This window comes from Salmo salar, chromosome ssa17, assembly GCF_905237065.1.
Source record: "Salmo salar chromosome ssa17, Ssal_v3.1, whole genome shotgun sequence".
Taxonomy (NCBI): domain Eukaryota; kingdom Metazoa; phylum Chordata; class Actinopteri; order Salmoniformes; family Salmonidae; genus Salmo; species Salmo salar.
This window is the reverse complement of record NC_059458.1, coordinates 46,081,795-46,100,768: the sequence shown is the minus strand read 5'-3', so window position 1 is coordinate 46,100,768 and position 18,974 is coordinate 46,081,795. Positions and strand designations below refer to the sequence as shown.

Below are 18,974 nucleotides of genomic sequence, written 5' to 3'. Positions count from 1 at the left end.
AGCGGTGCTGGTCCTGTACTTCAGGTACTTCCTGAAGTGGGACGATGACCTGGCCACCTCTATCTATCACACCTTCATCGCTCTCTGCTACCTGACTCCTATACTGGGAGCCATTGTGGCCGACTCCTGGCTTGGGAAGTTCAAGTGAGTCCAAACCAAGTACATCAACTTATTATCTGATCTTCCATAGAATAACTGGGGATTGTGGTTCTCTTGCTTGTAGTTGTCTGCCCTCCTGGTAAATCCCTTTCATTTGTTTTTCTCCCCTTCTCTCTCCTCTCTCTCTCCCCTCTCTCTCTCCCCCTCTCTCCCCTCTCGTTCTTCCTCTCTCTCCCTCTCTCTCCCTCTCTCTCCCTCTCTCTCCCTCACTCTCTCTCTCTCTCTCTCTCCTCTCTCTCTCTCTCTCTCTCTCTCTCTCTCTCTCTCCCCTCTCTCCCCTCTCGCTCTCCCTCTCTCTCTCTCCCTCTCTCTCTCTCTCTCTCTTTCCTCTCTCTCTTTCCTCTCTCTCTTTCCTCTCTCTCTTTCCTCTCTCTCTTTCCTCTCTCTCTCTGTTGTATCTCTTTCTCTCTCTCTCTCTCTCTCTCTCTCTCCCTTTCCTCTCTCTCCCCAGGACTATTGTCTATTTATCCATCGTCTATACGGTGGGACAGGTTGTCATGGCAGTAAGCGCCATACACGACATCACAGACACGGACAGGGACGGGACCCCTGACAACATGACCTTCCATGTGTGAGTTCATCCGTTGTTCACCCTAAACACAACCTCCTATATAAGCCTGTACCACAGGGTACAGTACAGCGTTGTAAGAAGATTAGAGTTGTGTAAACTTAGTCAATTAAGTTGACTCAACTTCTATGATATGAGTTCCTTTAGTTGAAGTGATAAGTGCTGTTGTCTCCCCTCAGGGCCATGTCTATGGTTGGCCTGTTCCTCATCGCTCTGGGGACAGGGGGCATCAAACCCTGTGTCGCTGCCTTCGGAGGAGACCAGTTTGAAGACCACCAGGTTGGTAACACTAGCGGAGCAGCCATTTTAGAGTCCGTCTCTACCGACCTCGGTCATTACGGTGGTGTAGACTCCATTTTAGAGTCTGTCTCTACCGACCTCGGTCATTACGGTAGTGTGGACTCCATTTTAGAGTCTGTCTCGGTCATTACGGTGGTGTAGACTCCATTTTAGAGTCTGTCTCGGTCATTACGGTGGTGTAGACTCCATTTTAGAATCTGTCACTGTCATTACGGTGGTGCGGACTCCATTTTAGTCTGTCTCGGTCATTACGGTAGTGTAGACTCCATTTTAGAGTCTGTCTCGGTCATTACGGTGGTGTAGACTCCATTTTAGAGTCTGTCTCGGTCATTACGGTAGTGTAGACTCCATTTTAGAATCTGTCTCGGTCATTACGGTAGTGTGGACTCCATTTTAGAGTCTGCCTCGGTCATTACGGTGGTGTAGACTCCATTTTAGAGTCTGGCTCTACCGACCTCAGTCATTACGGTAGTGTAGACTCCATTTTAGAGTCTGCCTCGGTCATTACGGTGGTGTGGACTCCATTTTAGAGTCTGTCTTGGTCATTACGGTGGTGTGGACTCCATTTTAGAGTCTGTCTCTACCGACCTCGGTCATTACGGTAGTGTAGACTCCATTTTAGAGTCTGTCTCTACCGACCTCGGTCATTACGGTGGTGTAGACTCCATTTTAGAGTCTGTCTCGGTCATTACGGTAGTGTAGACTCCGTTTTAGAGTCTGTCTCGGTCATTACGGTAGTGTAGACTCCATTTTAGAGTCTGCCTCGGTCATTACGGTAGTGTAGACTCCATTTTAGAATCTGTCTCGGTCATTACGGTAGTGTAGACTCCATTTTAGAGTCTGCCTCTACCGACCTCGGTCATTACGGTAGTGTAGACTCCATTTTAGAGTCTGTCTCGGTCATTACGGTGGTGTAGACTCCATTTTAGAGACTGACTCGGTCATTACGGTAGTGTAGACTCCATTTTAGAGTCTGTCTCGGTCATTACGGTAGTGTAGACTCCATTTTAGAGTCTGTCTCGGTCATTACGGTAGTGTGGACTCCATTTTAGAGTCTGTCTCGGTCATTACGGTAGTGTGGACTCCATTTTAGAGTCTGCCTCGGTCTTTACGGTAGTGTCGACTCCATTTAAGAGTCTGTCTCGGTCATTACGGTAGTGTAGACTCCATTTTAGAGTCTGTCTCTACCCCCCTCGTCATTACGGTGGTGTGGACTCCATTTTAGAGTCTGTCTCTACCGACCTCGGTCATTACGGTAGTGTAGACTCCATTTTAGAGTCTGCCTCGGTCATTACGGTAGTGTAGACTCCATTTTAGAGTCTGCCTCGGTCATTACGGTAGTGTGGACTCCATTTTAGAGTCTGCCTCGGTCATTACGGTGGTGTAGACTCCATTTTAGAGTCTGTCTCTACCGACCTCGGTCATTACGGTAGTGTAGACTCCATTTTAGAGTCTTCCTCGGTCATTACGGTAGTGTAGACTCCATTTTAGAGTCTGCCTCGGTCATTACGGTAGTGTAGACTCCATTTTAGAGTCTGCCTCGGTCATTACGGTAGTGTAGACTCCATTTTAGAGTCTGCCTCTACCGACCTCGGTCATTACGGTGGTGTAGACTCCAGATGATCAGCATGTTTTATCAACGTGTCTTTCATTATCAGTGCTGATGGTGCTGATTCAGCAGAACACCTTCCAGATGGTTGTTTATTAACCATCAGCCCTGGTTACCTGCTGGAAGGGGCATTTAGGTCAAAGGTTACAGAGCGTCATGTTGCTGAATGTGGATGAATCTGAACACCTTGATTCTCCAGCAGATAGATGGTGCTGCTCTGTTTGCTGGCTAGTTATGGTTAGACACAAGTGTCAAGGTCAGATGTTTGCAGGTTTAAACCCTGTTTTCCTGTCCATGTCTCCTGTTCCTAACCTGGTCTCCTGTCCACATCTCCTGTTCTCCTGTCCATGTCTCCTGTCCATGTCTCCTGTCCATGTCTCCTGTCCATGTTTCCTGTCCATGTCTCCTGTTCCTAACCTTGTCTCCTGTCCATGTCTCCTGTCCATGTCTCCTGTTCCTAACCTGGTCTCCTGTCCATGTCTCCTGTCCATGTCTCCTGTTATAAACCTGTTCTCCTGTCCATGTCTCCTGTCCATGTCTCCTGTCCATGTCTCCTGTCCACGTCTCCTGTTATAAACCTGTTCTCCTGTCCATGTCTCCTGTCCATGTCTCCTGTTATAAACCTGTTCTCCTGTCCATGTCTCCTGTCCATGTCTCCTGTCCATGTCTCCTGTTCTGAACCTGTTCTCCTGTCCATGTCTCCTGTCCATGTTTCCTGTCCATGTTTCCTGTCCATGTCTCCTGTCCATGTCTCCTGTTATAAACCTGTTCTCCTGTCCATGTCTCCTGTCCATGTCTCCTGTCCATGTCTCCTGTCCACGTCTCCTGTCTACGTCTCCTGTCCACGTCTCCTGTCCACGTCTCCTGTCCATGTCTCCTGTCCATGTCTCCTGTCCATGTCTCCTGTCCACGTCTCCTGTCCACGTCTCCTGCGTCTCCAGGAGAAACAGAGGAGCACGTTCTTCTCCATTTTCTACCTGTCAATCAATGCTGGTAGTCTCCTGTCCACCGTCATCACACCCATCCTCAGAGGTACGACGATACTCTCTCCCTAAACTAACACAATACCTGGTCAGACTTTACACTACTAACCCTAAACTAACACAATACCTGGTCAGACTTTACACTACTAACCCTAAACTAACACAATACCTGGTCAGATTTTACACTACTAACACAATACCTGGTCAGACTTTACACTACTAACCCTAAACTAACACAATACCTGGTCAGACTTTACACTACTAACCCTAAACTAACACAATACCTGGCCAGACTTTACACTACTAACCCTAAACTAACACAATACCTGTTCAGACGTTACATGACCATCGTTACGCCTGTGTAATAGGGCAAGTTTCTCCATCCAATAGCCCAGTAATTCAGGAGCATGTTTGTTCCCTCCTCCAGGCCAGGAGTGCGGTATCCACTCCCAACAGAAGTGTTATCCTCTGGCCTTCGGCGTCCCTGCAGCCCTCATGGTGGTGGCTCTCAGTTGAGTACTGTTACCCTCGTTTTATAACCCTGTCCTCTTTTCCACTACATGGAGGAGCTTCCTTCCTTTCCTCGCCTATATCAATCATCAGTATTGATCTGAACTCTGTCTGTCCGTAGGATCTCACATGTGACTCTCTGTCTAGTTAACAGAGGTCGACGTCTTTCTGTGTTTCCACAGTCGTGTTCATTATGGGCAGTGGCATGTACAACAAGACTGCTCCTAAAGGCAACATTATGCTGGAGGTCTGCAAGTGTATCGGGGTAAGACAGTCTAATAACATACAGACAGTAAGGGGATGAGACAGTCTAATAACATACAGACAGTAAGGGATGAGACAGTCTAGTAACATGCAGACAGTAAGAGATGAGACAGTCTAATAAAATACAGACAGTAAGGAGGTAAGACAGTCTAATACCATACAGACAGTAAGGGATGAGACAGTCTAATAGCATACAGACAGTAAGGGATGAGACAGTCTAATAACATACAGACAGTAAGGGGATGAGACAGTCTAATACCATACAGACAGTAAGGGATGAGACAGTCTAATAACATACAGACAGTAAGGGATGAGACAGTCTAGTAACATGCAGACAGTAAGTGGGTAAGACAGCTGTCAAATAACATACAGACAGTAAGGGGATGAGACAGTCTAATAACGTACAGACAGTAAGGAGGTAAGACAGTCTAATACTATACAGACAGTAAGGGATGAGACAGTCTGATAACGTGCAGACAGTAAGGGGATGAGACAGTCTAATAACATACAGACAGTAAGGGATGAAACAGTCTAATAACATGCAGACAGTAAGGGATGAGACAGTCTAATAACATACAGACAGTAAGGAGGTAAGACATTCTAATACCATACAGACAGTAAGGGATGAGACTGTCTAACATACAGACAGTAAGGGATGAGACAGTCTAATAACATGCAGAAAGTAAGGGATGAGACAGTCTGGTGACATACAGACAGTAAGGGATGAGACAGTCTAATAACATGCAGACAGTAATGGATGAGACAGTCTAATAACATACAGACAGTAAGGGATGATACAGTCTAATAACATACAGACAGTAAGGGATGAGACAGTCTAATAACATACAGACAGTAAGGAGGTAAGACAGTCTAATACCATACAGACAGTAAGGGATGAGACAGTCTAATACCATACAGACAGTAAGGGATGAGACAGTCTAATACCATACAGACAGTAAGGGATGAGACAGTCTAATACCATACAGACAGTAAGGGGATGAGACAGTCTAATAACATACAGACAGAGACAGTAAGGGATGAGACAGTCTAATAACATACAGACAGTAAGGGATGAAACAGTCTAATAACATGCAGACAGTAAGGGATGAGACAGTCTAATAACATACAGACAGTAAGGAGGTAAGACATTCTAATACCATACAGACAGTAAGGGATGAGACAGTCTAATAACATACAGACAGTAAGGGGATGAGACAGTCTAATACCATACAGACAGTAAGGGGGTAAGACAGTCTAATAACATACAGACAGTAAGGGGGTAAGACAGTCTAATAACATACAGACAGTAAGGGATGAGACAGTCTAATAACATACAGACAGTAAGGAGGTAAGACAGTCTATTACCATACAGACAGTAATGGATGGGACAGTCTAATAACATACAGACAGTAAGGGGATGAGACAATCTAATAACATACAGACAGTAAGGAGGTAAGAGTCTAATAACATACAAGGGATGAGACAGTCTAATAACATGCAGACAGTAAGGGATGAGACAGTCTAATAACATGCAGTCTATTACCATACAGACAGTAAGGGGGTGAGACAGTCTAATACCATACAGACAGTAAGGGATGAGACAGTCTAATACCATACAGACAGTAAGGGATGAGACAGTCTAATACCATACAGACAGTAAGGAGATGAGACAGTCTAATACCATACAGACAGTAAGGAGATGAGACAGTCTAATACCATACAGACAGTAAGGGATGAGACAGTCTAATACCATACAGACAGTAAGGGATGAGACAGTCTATTACCATACATACAGTAAGGGATGAGACAGTCTAATACCATACAGACAGTAAGGGATGAGACAGTCTAATACCATACAGACAGTAAGGGATGAGACAGTCTAATACCATACAGACAGTAAGGAGATGAGACAGTCTAATACCATAAAGACAGTAGAAGACTTGCAGTGTCGTATCTTTCCATGTGAAACTCTGCAGGATGTGAATGTGATATTCAACAACAACGTCTGGATTTGAGCAGAGCTGTTAAGTGTTTTTGTGTTCTTTCGCTCCTCTCTAGTTTGCCGTAAAGAACCGCTTCAGGCATCGCAGCAAGAAGTTCCCTAAGAGAGAACACTGGATGGACTGGGCCGATGAGAAGTATGACGTAGGTCCATGTTCATTGTTCTATGGGAAAACCAGCACTACCAAAATAGCAGTTCATATAACTGTTGAAAATGAAAGTCAACTGAAGGATGTTTACAACACAGAGAACTCATTAATAAATCCTTCTTCTCCTCTTCTTCCTCCTCCTCTCTTCTCCTCCTCCTCCTCTCCTCCTCCTCTCCTCTCTCCTCCTCCTCCTCCTCCTCCTCCTCCTCTCTCGTCCTCCTTCTCCTCTCCTCTCTCCTCTCCTCCTCCTCTCCTCCTCTCTCCTCTCCTCTCCTCTCCTCTCCTCTCCTCTCCTCTCCTCTCCTCTCTCCTCTCCTCTCCTCTCCTCTCCTCTCCTCTCCTCTCCTCTCCTCTCCTCTCCTCTCCTCTCCTCTCCTCCTCCTCCCTGTCCTCCTCTCTCCTCCTCCTCTCCTCTCCTCTCCTCCTCCTCCCCGTCCTCCTCTCTCCTCCTCCTCTCCTCTCTGATCTCCTCCTCCTCTCCTCCAGAAATTGCTGGTGGCCCAGGTGAAGATGGTGCTGAAAGTTCTGTTTCTCTACATCCCCCTTCCCATGTTCTGGACTCTGTTTGACCAACAGGTAAGAACCCTAACCATAAAACCCATCAATCTAAATAACATAATAAAAAAAAATCCCCATCAAAATCTGTCAGTTTAAGATTGAGATATCTGTTTCAGCTAGAGAGATCTGTTTCAGCTAGAGAGATCTGTTTCAGCTAGACAGATCTGTTTCAGCTAGACAGATCTGTTTCAGCTAGACAGATCTGTTTCAGCTAGACAGATCTGTTTCAGTTAGAGAGATCTGTTTTAACTAGAGATCTGTTTCAGCTAGAGAGATCTGTTTCAACTAGAGAGATCTGTTTCAACTAGAGAGATCTGTTTCAGCTAGACAGATCTGTTTCAGCTAGACAGATCTGTTTCAACTAGATAGATCTGTTTCAACTAGATAGATCTGTTTCAGCTAGAGAGATCTGTTTCAACTAGAGATCTGTTTCAGCTAGAGAGATCTGTTTCAGCTAGAGAGATCTGTTTCAACTAGATATATCTGTTTCAGCTAGAGAGATATGTTTCAACTAGAGATCTGTTTCAACTAGAGATCTGTTTCAACTAGATAGATCTGTTTCAGCTAGAGAGATCTGTTTCAACTAGATAGATCTGTTTCAACTAGATAGATCTGTTTCAACTAGACAGATCTGTTTCAGCTAGACAGATCTGTTTCAAATAGACAGATCTGTTTCAGCTAGAGATATCTGTTTCAGCTAGAGAGATCTGTTTCCGCTAGAGAGATCTGTTTCAACTAGATAGATCTGTTTCAGCTAGACAGATCTGTTTCAACTAGAGATCTGTTTCAGCTAGACAGATCTGTTTCAACTAGAGATCTGTGTCAGCTAGAGAGATCTGTTTCAGCTAGAGAGATCTGTTTCAGCTAGAGAGATCTGTTTCAGCTAGATAGATCTTTTTCAGCTAAAGAGATCTGTTTCAACTAGAGATCTGTTTCAACTAGAGATCTGTTTCAGGTAGAGATATCTGTTTCAACTAGAGATCTGTTTCAGCTAGAGTGATCTGTTTCAGCTAGAGTGATCTGTTTCAGCTAGAGTGATCTGTTTCAGCTAGAGTGATCTGTTTCAGCTAGACAGATCTGTTTCAGCTAGAGAGATCTGTTTCAGCTAGACAGATCTGTTTCAGCTAGATATATCTGTTTCAACTAGAGAGATCTGTTTCAGCTAGACAGATCTGTTTCAGCTAGATATATCTGTTTCAACTAGACAGATCTGTTTCAACTAGAGAGATCTGTTTCAGCTAGAGAGATCTGTTTCAGCTAGATATATTTTTTGCGTTGGCTGCGTCTCAAACCAATGATCCGCCAATGTTCTGCATCTGCAGTGAAAGGTGGCAGAGCTAGAGCGGTGTTTGTCAGACCATCAGACACTTCATCTGAAGGTAACTGGTACTGGTTTGAAAAAATAATGGAATTATGAAGGTAGTTTTGAACCGACCCAAAAAATGGGGTTAAATATGTGTAAAAAATATTGCCTGAGCTTTCTTCTATCTCCTAGATTTCAGACAGACACTTCAAAACCTTATTATTATGATTTATTTTGTGAGTTTTTTGTTGCCATTTATGAATGTGCTACTCAGTGGGATTCTATGGGCTATAGCCAAATTCAATATATATATTTTGATACCTAAAGGGGTATCGCTTAACCCCTAAGACTACTTACCCTAACCCCTAAGACTACTCACCCTAACCCCTAACCCTAACCCCTAACCCCTAAGACTACTCACCCTAACCCCTAACCCCTAAGACTACTCACCCTAACCCCTAACCCTAACCTCTAACCCCTAAGACTACTCACCCTAACCCCTAACCCCTAAGACTACTCACCCTAACCCCTAAGACTACTCACCCTAACCCCTAAGACTACTCACCCTAACCCCTAACCCCTAAGACTACTCACCCTAACCCCTAACCCCTAAGACTACTCACCCTAACCCCTAAGACTACTCACCCTAACCCCTAAACCTAACCCCTAACCCCTAAGACTACTCACCCTAACCCCTAACCCCTAAGACTACTCACCCTAAACCCCTAAGACTACTCACCCTAACCCCTAAGACTACTCACCCTAACCCCTAACTCCTAAGACTACTCACCCTAACCCCTAACCCCTAAGACTCATCATCCTAACCCCTAAGACTACTGTCGTGTCTTTGGCTATGCCGGATTAAGTGATATGACATGCTAACTTATAAAATGATTTCTCTGTAATTAATATTACCTGATTAAGCTAATCATGTAAATGTAATTAACCAGAAAGTCGGGGCACCACGGAAGAACGTTTATAGAGCTGTTATCTTCCGAATAAACTCTTAAAATACTTTGTAATATTTTACCTCGATAGCAGTCAATATTAACCCTTGTCTTATTTTCAGTCTCATAATGAAAGTTGTAAATTCTTGGCTATCTTCACGAACCCTGGCTAACAAGTTGAGTCAGCAATACAACATTGGGTTTAATTATTTATTTACTAAATACCTAACTAATCACACAGAATTACAAATACACAGAATACAATGATGTCATACAGAAAACGTCCTGGTGGACGGAACCTGTATGAAAGCTAGTTACACAAAGGAAAGGGGGTTGGGCTTGAATGAAAGAGCGGGAAGATTTAGGAACACAGAAACAGCAGCTATGCTATCGTAAATACATTATCTTATGCATTCTAAATTACCGCCCATTTGGAAAAGGAAAATGCTATAAATATTTACTCTGAGCTGCGCTTCGGTAGATTGGTCGTAGATGCTGGCCGGGTTGGCCAACAGATCTCCCTGTTTTCGGAAGAATGTCAATGGTGGTCCATTGGATACGTGGTGGTATCTTCGTCTGGTTGTTAGACTGGATCCGTCGTCCGTCCTTTCCTAACCCACGTTAGCAGCGGCCGCTGCTAACTCAACGGCTAGGAAGTAGCACTTCTGTAGTGAATAAGCTCAAAGTTCATACCAGTTCATACCAGAGCTCACGCCGAGGTTGGCTTAGTTCTGTTCTTGACATGTGTGTCCTTCTAACGTAGAGGCTGCAGACCTCACGTACTGGAACAACGTGGTTATCTTTTCGTCAAAGGATTATATAGTGTTGAGGGGGAGGGAGGTGTTTCATCGTTTATAACCCCTGTCTCTTCACAGGGTTGGGCCACTGATCGAGCAGGGCACTTTCCTTATGAAAACCCAAATCTCTCATTCGGAAGCTAAAATTACATTTCATCTCCTAACAAACATTTTCAATATCAAACATTTCAATTGCATAACAATTCCATGTGACTCTGATAACTAGAGGGCGTATACTTTTCTCAGGTACAGTTTATGTTGTCCTGTCATCAGTCATAATGTCTCAGATGACAACCGAACTGACATACATACTCATTACGTTCCCAAGCATATTTCCAACTGGTTTTATTAACAAAATATGTGGTTCCTTTTCCCCATTTGTTTGATGTTCCCAGACTCTCTATATTTAACACAGGCTATTCAAGTCCTTCAGTAGACTCAGAGAGGGGATGGTAGAAAGGTATTTATGGGGGGGGTCATAAACCTTACCCACAGGCCAACGTCATGACACTACTCACCCTAACCCCTAACCCCTAAGACTACTCACCCTAACCCAAACAGCCCTGCTAGATATTAAGGATACTTTGTACCATAGAATCCCAGACTCCACCTTGGCAGTAGACTGTGCCAGTATTTTAAGGCAGTTGAGATCCTCCTAAACGGCGTTGTCCCTCTCCTCAGGGCTCCAGATGGACCCTCCAGGCCACCACCATGGACGGAAACTTTGTACGTGTAATTCAACCCTCACAAACAACAATGACATGATACTATTGATGAAACGATATTTTGAATTCGATATTAAAGACACCGAAGGACGTGTTTACCTGAATGAAAGATACCCAAGGACACGCGTAGATAACTGCTGTTTCTACTCCATAGGGAATTCTCACTGTGCAGCCAGATCAGATGCAGGTGAGCCACGTCCCCTACCTTTATATGCTAACAACTTATACTAACTGTATTAACTCTTTAAATGATATACTAACTCTATATACTAACTATACTAACTCTATAGCCACGTCCCCTACCTTTATATGCTAACAACTTACACTAACTATATTAACTCATGATATACTAACTCTATATACTAACTATTATAACTCTATAGCCACGTCCCCTACCTTTATATGCTAACAACTTACACTAACTGTATTAACTCTTTAAATGATATACTAACTCTATATACTAACTATACTAACTCTATAGCCACGTCCCCTACCTTTATAGGCTAACAACTTACACTAACTGTATTAACTCTTTAAATGATATACTAACTCTATATACTAACTATACTAACTCTATATGCTATAATCTAAATATCAACTCTATACTGTAAACTATATTCTAACTCTATATACTAACTATACTAACTCTATAGCCACGTCCCCTACCTTTATATGCTAACAACTTACACTAACTGTGTTAACTCTTTAAATGATATACTAACTCTATAGCCACGTCCCCTACCTTTATAGGCTAACAACTTACACTAACTGTATTAACTCTTTAAATTATATACTAACTCTATATGCTATAATCTACCTTTATATGCTAACAACTTACACTAACTGTGTTAACTCTTTAAATGATATACTAACTCTATAGCCACGTCCCCTACCTTTATAGGCTAACAACTTACACTAACTGTATTAACTCTTTAAATGATATACTAACTCTATATACTAACTATACTAACTCTATAGCCACGTCCCCTACCTTTATATGCTAACAACTTACACTAACTGTATTAACTCTTTAAATGATATACTAACTATATATACTATAATCTATATATCAACTCTATACTGTAAACTATATTCTAACTCTATATACTAACTATACTAACTCTATAGCCACGTCCCCTACCTTTATATGCTAACAACTTACACTAACTGTGTTAACTCTTTAAATGATATACTAACTCTATAGCCACGTCCCCTACCTTTATAGGCTAACAACTTACACTAACTGTATTAACTCTTTAAATTATATACTAACTCTATATGCTATAATCTACCTTCATATGCTAACAACTTACACTAACTGTGTTAACTCTTTAAATGATATACTAACTCTATATACTAACTATACTAACTCTATAGCCACGTCCCCTACCTTTATATGCTAACAACTTACACTAACTGTATTAACTCTTTAAATTATATACTAACTCTATATGCTATAATCTACCTTTATATGCTAACAACTTACACTAACTGTTTTAACTCTTTAAATGATATACTAACTCTATAGCCACGTCCCCTACCTTTATAGGCTAACAACTTACACTAACTGTATTAACTCTTTAAATGATATACTAACTCTATATACTAACTATACTAACTCTATAGCCACGTCCCCTACCTTTATATGCTAACAACTTACACTAACTGTATTAACTCTTTAAATGATATACTAACTATATATACTATAATCTATATATCAACTCTATACTGTAAACTATATTCTAACTCTATAGCCACGTCCCCTACCTTTATATGCTAACAACTTACACTAACTGTATTAACTCTTTAAATTATATACTAACTCTATATACTAACTATACTAACTCTATAGCCACGTCCCCTACCTTTATATGCTAACAACTTACACTAACTGTCTTAACTCTTTAAATTATATACTAACTCTATATGCTATAATCTACCTTTATATGCTAACAACTTACACTAACTGTATTAACTCTTTAAATGATATACTAACTCTATATACTAACTATACTAACTCTATATACTAACTATACTAACTCTATATACTATAATCTATATATCAACTCTATACTGTAAACTATATTCTAACTCTATATACTGTAAACTATATACTAACTATACTAACTCTATATACTATAATCTATATATCAACTGTATACTGTATACTATATTCTAACTCTATATACTGTAAACTATATACTAACTCTATATACTAACTATACTAACTCTATATGCTATAATCTATATATCAACTCTATACTGTAAACTATATTCTAACTCACTATACTAACTCTATATACTATAATCTATATATCAACTCTGTACTGTAAACTATATTCTAACTCTATATACTGTAAACTATATACTAACTCTATATACTATAATCTATATATCAACTCTATACTGTAAACTATATTCTAACTCTATATACTGTAAACTATATACTAACTCTATATACTATAATCTATATATCAACTCTATACTGTAAACTATATTCTAACTCTATATACTGTAAACTATATACTAACACTATATACTATAATCTATATATCAACTCTATACTGTAAACTATATACTGTAAACTATATACTAACTCTATATACTATAAGCCATATACTATCTCTATATAGTAACTATACTAACTGTATATACTATAATCTATATATTAACTCTATACTATAAGTTATATACTAACTCTATATACTGTAAACCATTTACTAACTCTATATAGTAACTATACTAACTCTATATACTATAATCTATATTCTAACGCTATATACTGTAAACTATACTAACTCTATATACTATAATCTATATTCTAACTTTATATACTGTAAACTATATTCTAACTTTATATACTATCATCTATATATCAACTCTATACTATAAACTATATTCTAACTCTGTATACTAACTCTATATAGTAACTATACTAATTGTATATGCTATAAACTAACTCTATACTCTATACTAAACTATACTCTAACTCTATATAATGTAAACAATATACGAACTCTAAATACAGTAAATTTAAACTAACTCTATATACTATAAACTAAATATGAACTCTACATCGTAATTATACTAACTGTAAATACTATTAACTATATACTAACTCTGTATACTATAAACTATATATGAACTCTACATAGTAACTATACTAACTGTAAATGGTATTAACTATATACTAACTCTATATACTAACTCTACTTACTCTTTATACTATAAACTATGTATTAACTATATATACTAACTATACTAACTCTATATACTAACTCTATATACTAACTATATTAACTCTATATACTAACTATACTAACTCTATATACTATATACTAACTCTATATACCAACTACACTAACTCTATATGCTAACTATGCTAACTCTATACACTATAAACTATATAATAACTCTATATACTAACTATAATAACTCTATATACTATAAACTAACTCTATATACTAACTATACTAACTCTATATACTATATACTAACTCTGTATACTAACTATATTAACTCTATATACTAACTATATTAACTCTAATTACTAACTATACTAACTCTATATACTATATACTAACTCTATATACTATATACTAACTCTATATACTAACTATACTAACTCTGTATGCTAACAATACTAACTCTATATACTATATACTAACTCTATATACAAACTATATTAACTCTATATACTAACTCTATATACTATATACTAATCTATATGCTAACTATACTAACTCTATAAACTATACACTAACTATATTAACTCTATATACTAACTATACTTACTCTATATACTAACTATACTAACTCTATATACTAACTCTCCTAACTCTATATGCTAACTCTATATACTAACTCTATCTACTAACTATACATACTAACTCTACTAACTATACTAACTCTATATACTAATTATACTAACTCTATATACTAACTCTACTAACTCTATATACTAACTCTATATACTAACTATACTAACTATACATACTAACTCTACTAACTCTATATACTAACTCTATATACTAACTATACATACTAACTATGCTAACTCTATATACTAACTATATATTAAATACTAACTATACATACTAACTATACTAACTCTATATACTAACTATACATACTAACTATACTAACTCTATATACTAACTATATACTAAGTACTAACTATATATCCTGCCTATGCTAACTCTATATAATATATATTCTAACTCTATATAATATGTACTAACTCTATATAATATATATACTAACTCTATATAATATATATACTAACTCTATATAATATATTATCTCTATATAATATATATACTAACTCTATATAATATATACTAACTCTATACAATATATATACTAACTCAATACAATATATATACTAACTCTATATAATATATATTAACTCTATATAATATATATACTAACTCAATAAACTATATATACTAACTCTATAAACTATATATACTAACTCTATATAATATATATACCAACTCTATATAATATATACTAACTCTATATACTATATACTAACTCTATATACGAACTATACTAACTCAATATACTAACTATACTAACTCTATATCATATATACTAACTCTGTATACTAACTATACTAACTCTATATAATATATATACTAACTCTATATAATATATACTAACTCTATATACTATATACTAACTCAAAATACTAACTATACTAACTCTATATAATATATACTAACTCTATATACTAAATAAACTAACTCTATATACTAACTATACTAACTCTATATACTATATACTAACTCTGTATACTAACTATATTAACTCTATATACTAACTATATTAACTCTAATTACTAACTATACTAACTCCATATACTATATACTAACTCTATATACTATATACTAACTCTATATACTAACAATACTAACTCTATATACTATATACTAACTCTATATACGAACTATATTAACTCTATATACTAACTATACTAACTCTATATACTATATACTAATCTATATGCTAACTATACTAACTCTATAAACTATATACTAACTATATTAACTCTATATACTAACTATACTAACTCTATATACTAACTATACTTACTCTATATACTAACTATACTAACTCTATATACTAACTCTCCTAACTCTATATACTAACTCTATATACTAACTCTATGTACTAACTATACATACTAACGCTACTAACTCTATATACTAACTATACTAACTCTATATACTAACTATACTAACTCTATATACTAACTCTACTAACTCTATATACTAACTCTATATACTAACTATACTAACTATACATACTAACTATACTAACTCTATATACTAACTCTACTAACTCTATATACTAACTCTATATACTAACTATACATACTAACTATACTAACTCTATATACTAACTATATATTAACTACTAACTATACATACTAACTATACTAACTCTATATACTAACTATACATACTAACTATACTAACTCTATATACTAACTATATACTAACTACTAACTATATATCCTGCCTATGCTAACTCTATATAATATATATTCTAACTCTATATAATATGTACTAACTCTATATAATATATATACTAACTCTATATAATATATATACTAACTCTATATAATATATTATCGCTATATATTATATATACTAACTCTATATAATATATACTAACTCTATACAATATATATACTAACTCTATACAATATATATACTAATTCTATATAATATATATTATCTCTATATAATATATATACTAACTCAATAAACTATATATACTAACTCTATAAACTATATATACTAACTCTATATAATATATATACCAACTCTATATAATTTAAACTAACTCTATATACTATATACTAACTCTATATACGAACTATACTAACTCAATATACTAACTATACTAACTCTATATAATATATACTAACTCTGTATACTAACTATACTAACTCTATATAATATATATACTAACTCTATATAATATATACTAACTCTATATACTATATAGTAACTCAATATACTAACTATAATAACTCTATATACTAACTATACTAACTCTATATAATATATACTAACTCTATATTCTAACTATACTAACTCTATATAATATATACTAACTATACTAAATAAATATACCATACCCCTCTGGCCTTATAAATATACCATACCCCTCTGGCCTTATAAATATACCATACCCCTCTGGTCTTATAAATATACCATACCCCTCTGGCCTTATAAATATACCATACCCCTCTGGCCTTATAAATATACCATACCCTTCTGGCCTTATAAATATACCATACCCCTCTGGCCTTATAAATATACCATACCCCTCTGGCCTTATAAATATACCATACCCCTCTGGCCTTATAAATATACCATACCCCTCTGGCCTTATAAATATACCATACCCCTCTGGCCTTATATATATACCATACCCCTCTGGCCTTATAAATATGCCATACCCCTCTGGTCTTAATAATATACCATACCCCTCTGGCCTTATTGTTTAAATATATACTATAATTTGTAGGTGTGACATGCTCTTCCCATGTACTGCTTCCTCTCTGTCAGACTGTCAACCCAATCCTGATCCTGGCCCTGGTTCCCATCATGGACAGCCTGGTCTACCCTCTCATAAAGAAATGCCACCTGAACTTTACGTGAGTTGAGTGACCTGCAGTATTAATAACAGAGGATCACAGACTGGGCCTCACGTTGTACTGCTGATACCACAAAGACTGGGCCTCACGTTGTACTACTGATACCACACAGACTGGGCCTCACGTTGTACTGCTGATACCACACAGACTGGGCCTCACGTTGTACTGCTGATACCACACAGACTGGGCCTCACGTTGTACTACTGATACCACACAGACTGGGCCTCACGTTGTACTACTGATACCACACAGACTGGGCCTCACGTTGTACTACTGATACCACACAGACTGGGCCTCACGCTGTACTGCTGATGCGTCTGATACCACACAGACTGGGCCTCACGTTTTACTGCTGATGCCTCTGATACCACACAGACTGGGCCTCACGTTGTACTACTGATAGGACACAGACTGGGCCTCACGTTGTATTGCTGATACCACACAGACTGGGCCTTACGTTGTACTACTGATACCACACAGACTGGGCCTCACGTTGTACTACTGATACCACACAGATTGGGCCTCACGTTGTACTACTGATACCACACAGACTGGGCATCACGTTGTACTGCTGATACCACACAGACTGGGCCTCACGTTGTACTGCTGATACCACAAAGACTGGGCCTCACGTTGTACTACTGATACCACACAGACTGGGCCTCACGTTGTACTGCTGATACCACACAGACTGGGCCTCACGTTGTACTGCTGATACGACACAGACTGGGCCTCACGTTGTACTGCTGATACCACACAGACTGGGCCTCACGTTGTACTGCTGATGCCTCTGATACCACACAGACTGGGGCTCACGTTGTACTACTGATACCACACAGACTGGGCCTCACGTTGTACAACAGATACCACACAGACTGGGCCTCACGTTGTACTACTGATGCCTCTGATACCACACAGACTGGGGCTCACGTTGTACTACTGATACCACACAGACTGGGCCTCACGTTGTACAACAGATACCACACAGACTGGGCCTCACGTTGTACTACTGATACCACACAGACTGGGCCTCACGTTGTACTACTGATACCACACAGACTGGGCCTCACGTTGTACTGCTGATGCCTCTGATACCACACAGACATGGCCTCACGTTGTACTGCTGATGCCTCTGATACCACACAGACTGGGGCTCACGTTGTACTACTGATACCACACAGACTGGGCCTCACGTTGTACAACAGATACCACACAGACTGGGCCTCACGTTGTACTACTGATACCACACAGACTGGGCCTCACGTTGTACTACTGATACCACACAGACTGGGCCTCACGTTGTACTACTGATACCACACAGACTGGGCCTCATGTTGTACTGCTGATACCATACAGACTGGGCCTCACGTTGTACTGCTGATACCACAAAGACTGGGCCTCACGTTGTACTGCTGATACCACACAGAC

General features: G+C 38.4%; 1 protein-coding gene across 2 annotated transcripts in view; it reads left to right on the top strand.

Moving 5' to 3' along the window:
- LOC106577464 (solute carrier family 15 member 1) overlaps window positions 1–18,974 on the top strand; it is a 155,209-nt gene that overhangs the window by 24,308 nt on the left and 111,927 nt on the right. For both annotated transcript variants that reach the window (XM_045699653.1, XM_045699654.1), the window contains exons 4-14: window positions 3–144; window positions 611–730; window positions 907–1,006; window positions 3,578–3,668; window positions 4,047–4,130; window positions 4,312–4,394; window positions 6,452–6,538; window positions 7,030–7,119; window positions 10,830–10,874; window positions 11,028–11,060; window positions 17,458–17,546. In XM_045699653.1, the coding sequence (XP_045555609.1) occupies window positions 3–144; window positions 611–730; window positions 907–1,006; window positions 3,578–3,668; window positions 4,047–4,130; window positions 4,312–4,394; window positions 6,452–6,538; window positions 7,030–7,119; window positions 10,830–10,874; window positions 11,028–11,060; window positions 17,458–17,546 (964 nt within the window). The remainder of the gene's footprint in view (window positions 1–2; window positions 145–610; window positions 731–906; window positions 1,007–3,577; window positions 3,669–4,046; window positions 4,131–4,311; window positions 4,395–6,451; window positions 6,539–7,029; window positions 7,120–10,829; window positions 10,875–11,027; window positions 11,061–17,457; window positions 17,547–18,974) is intronic.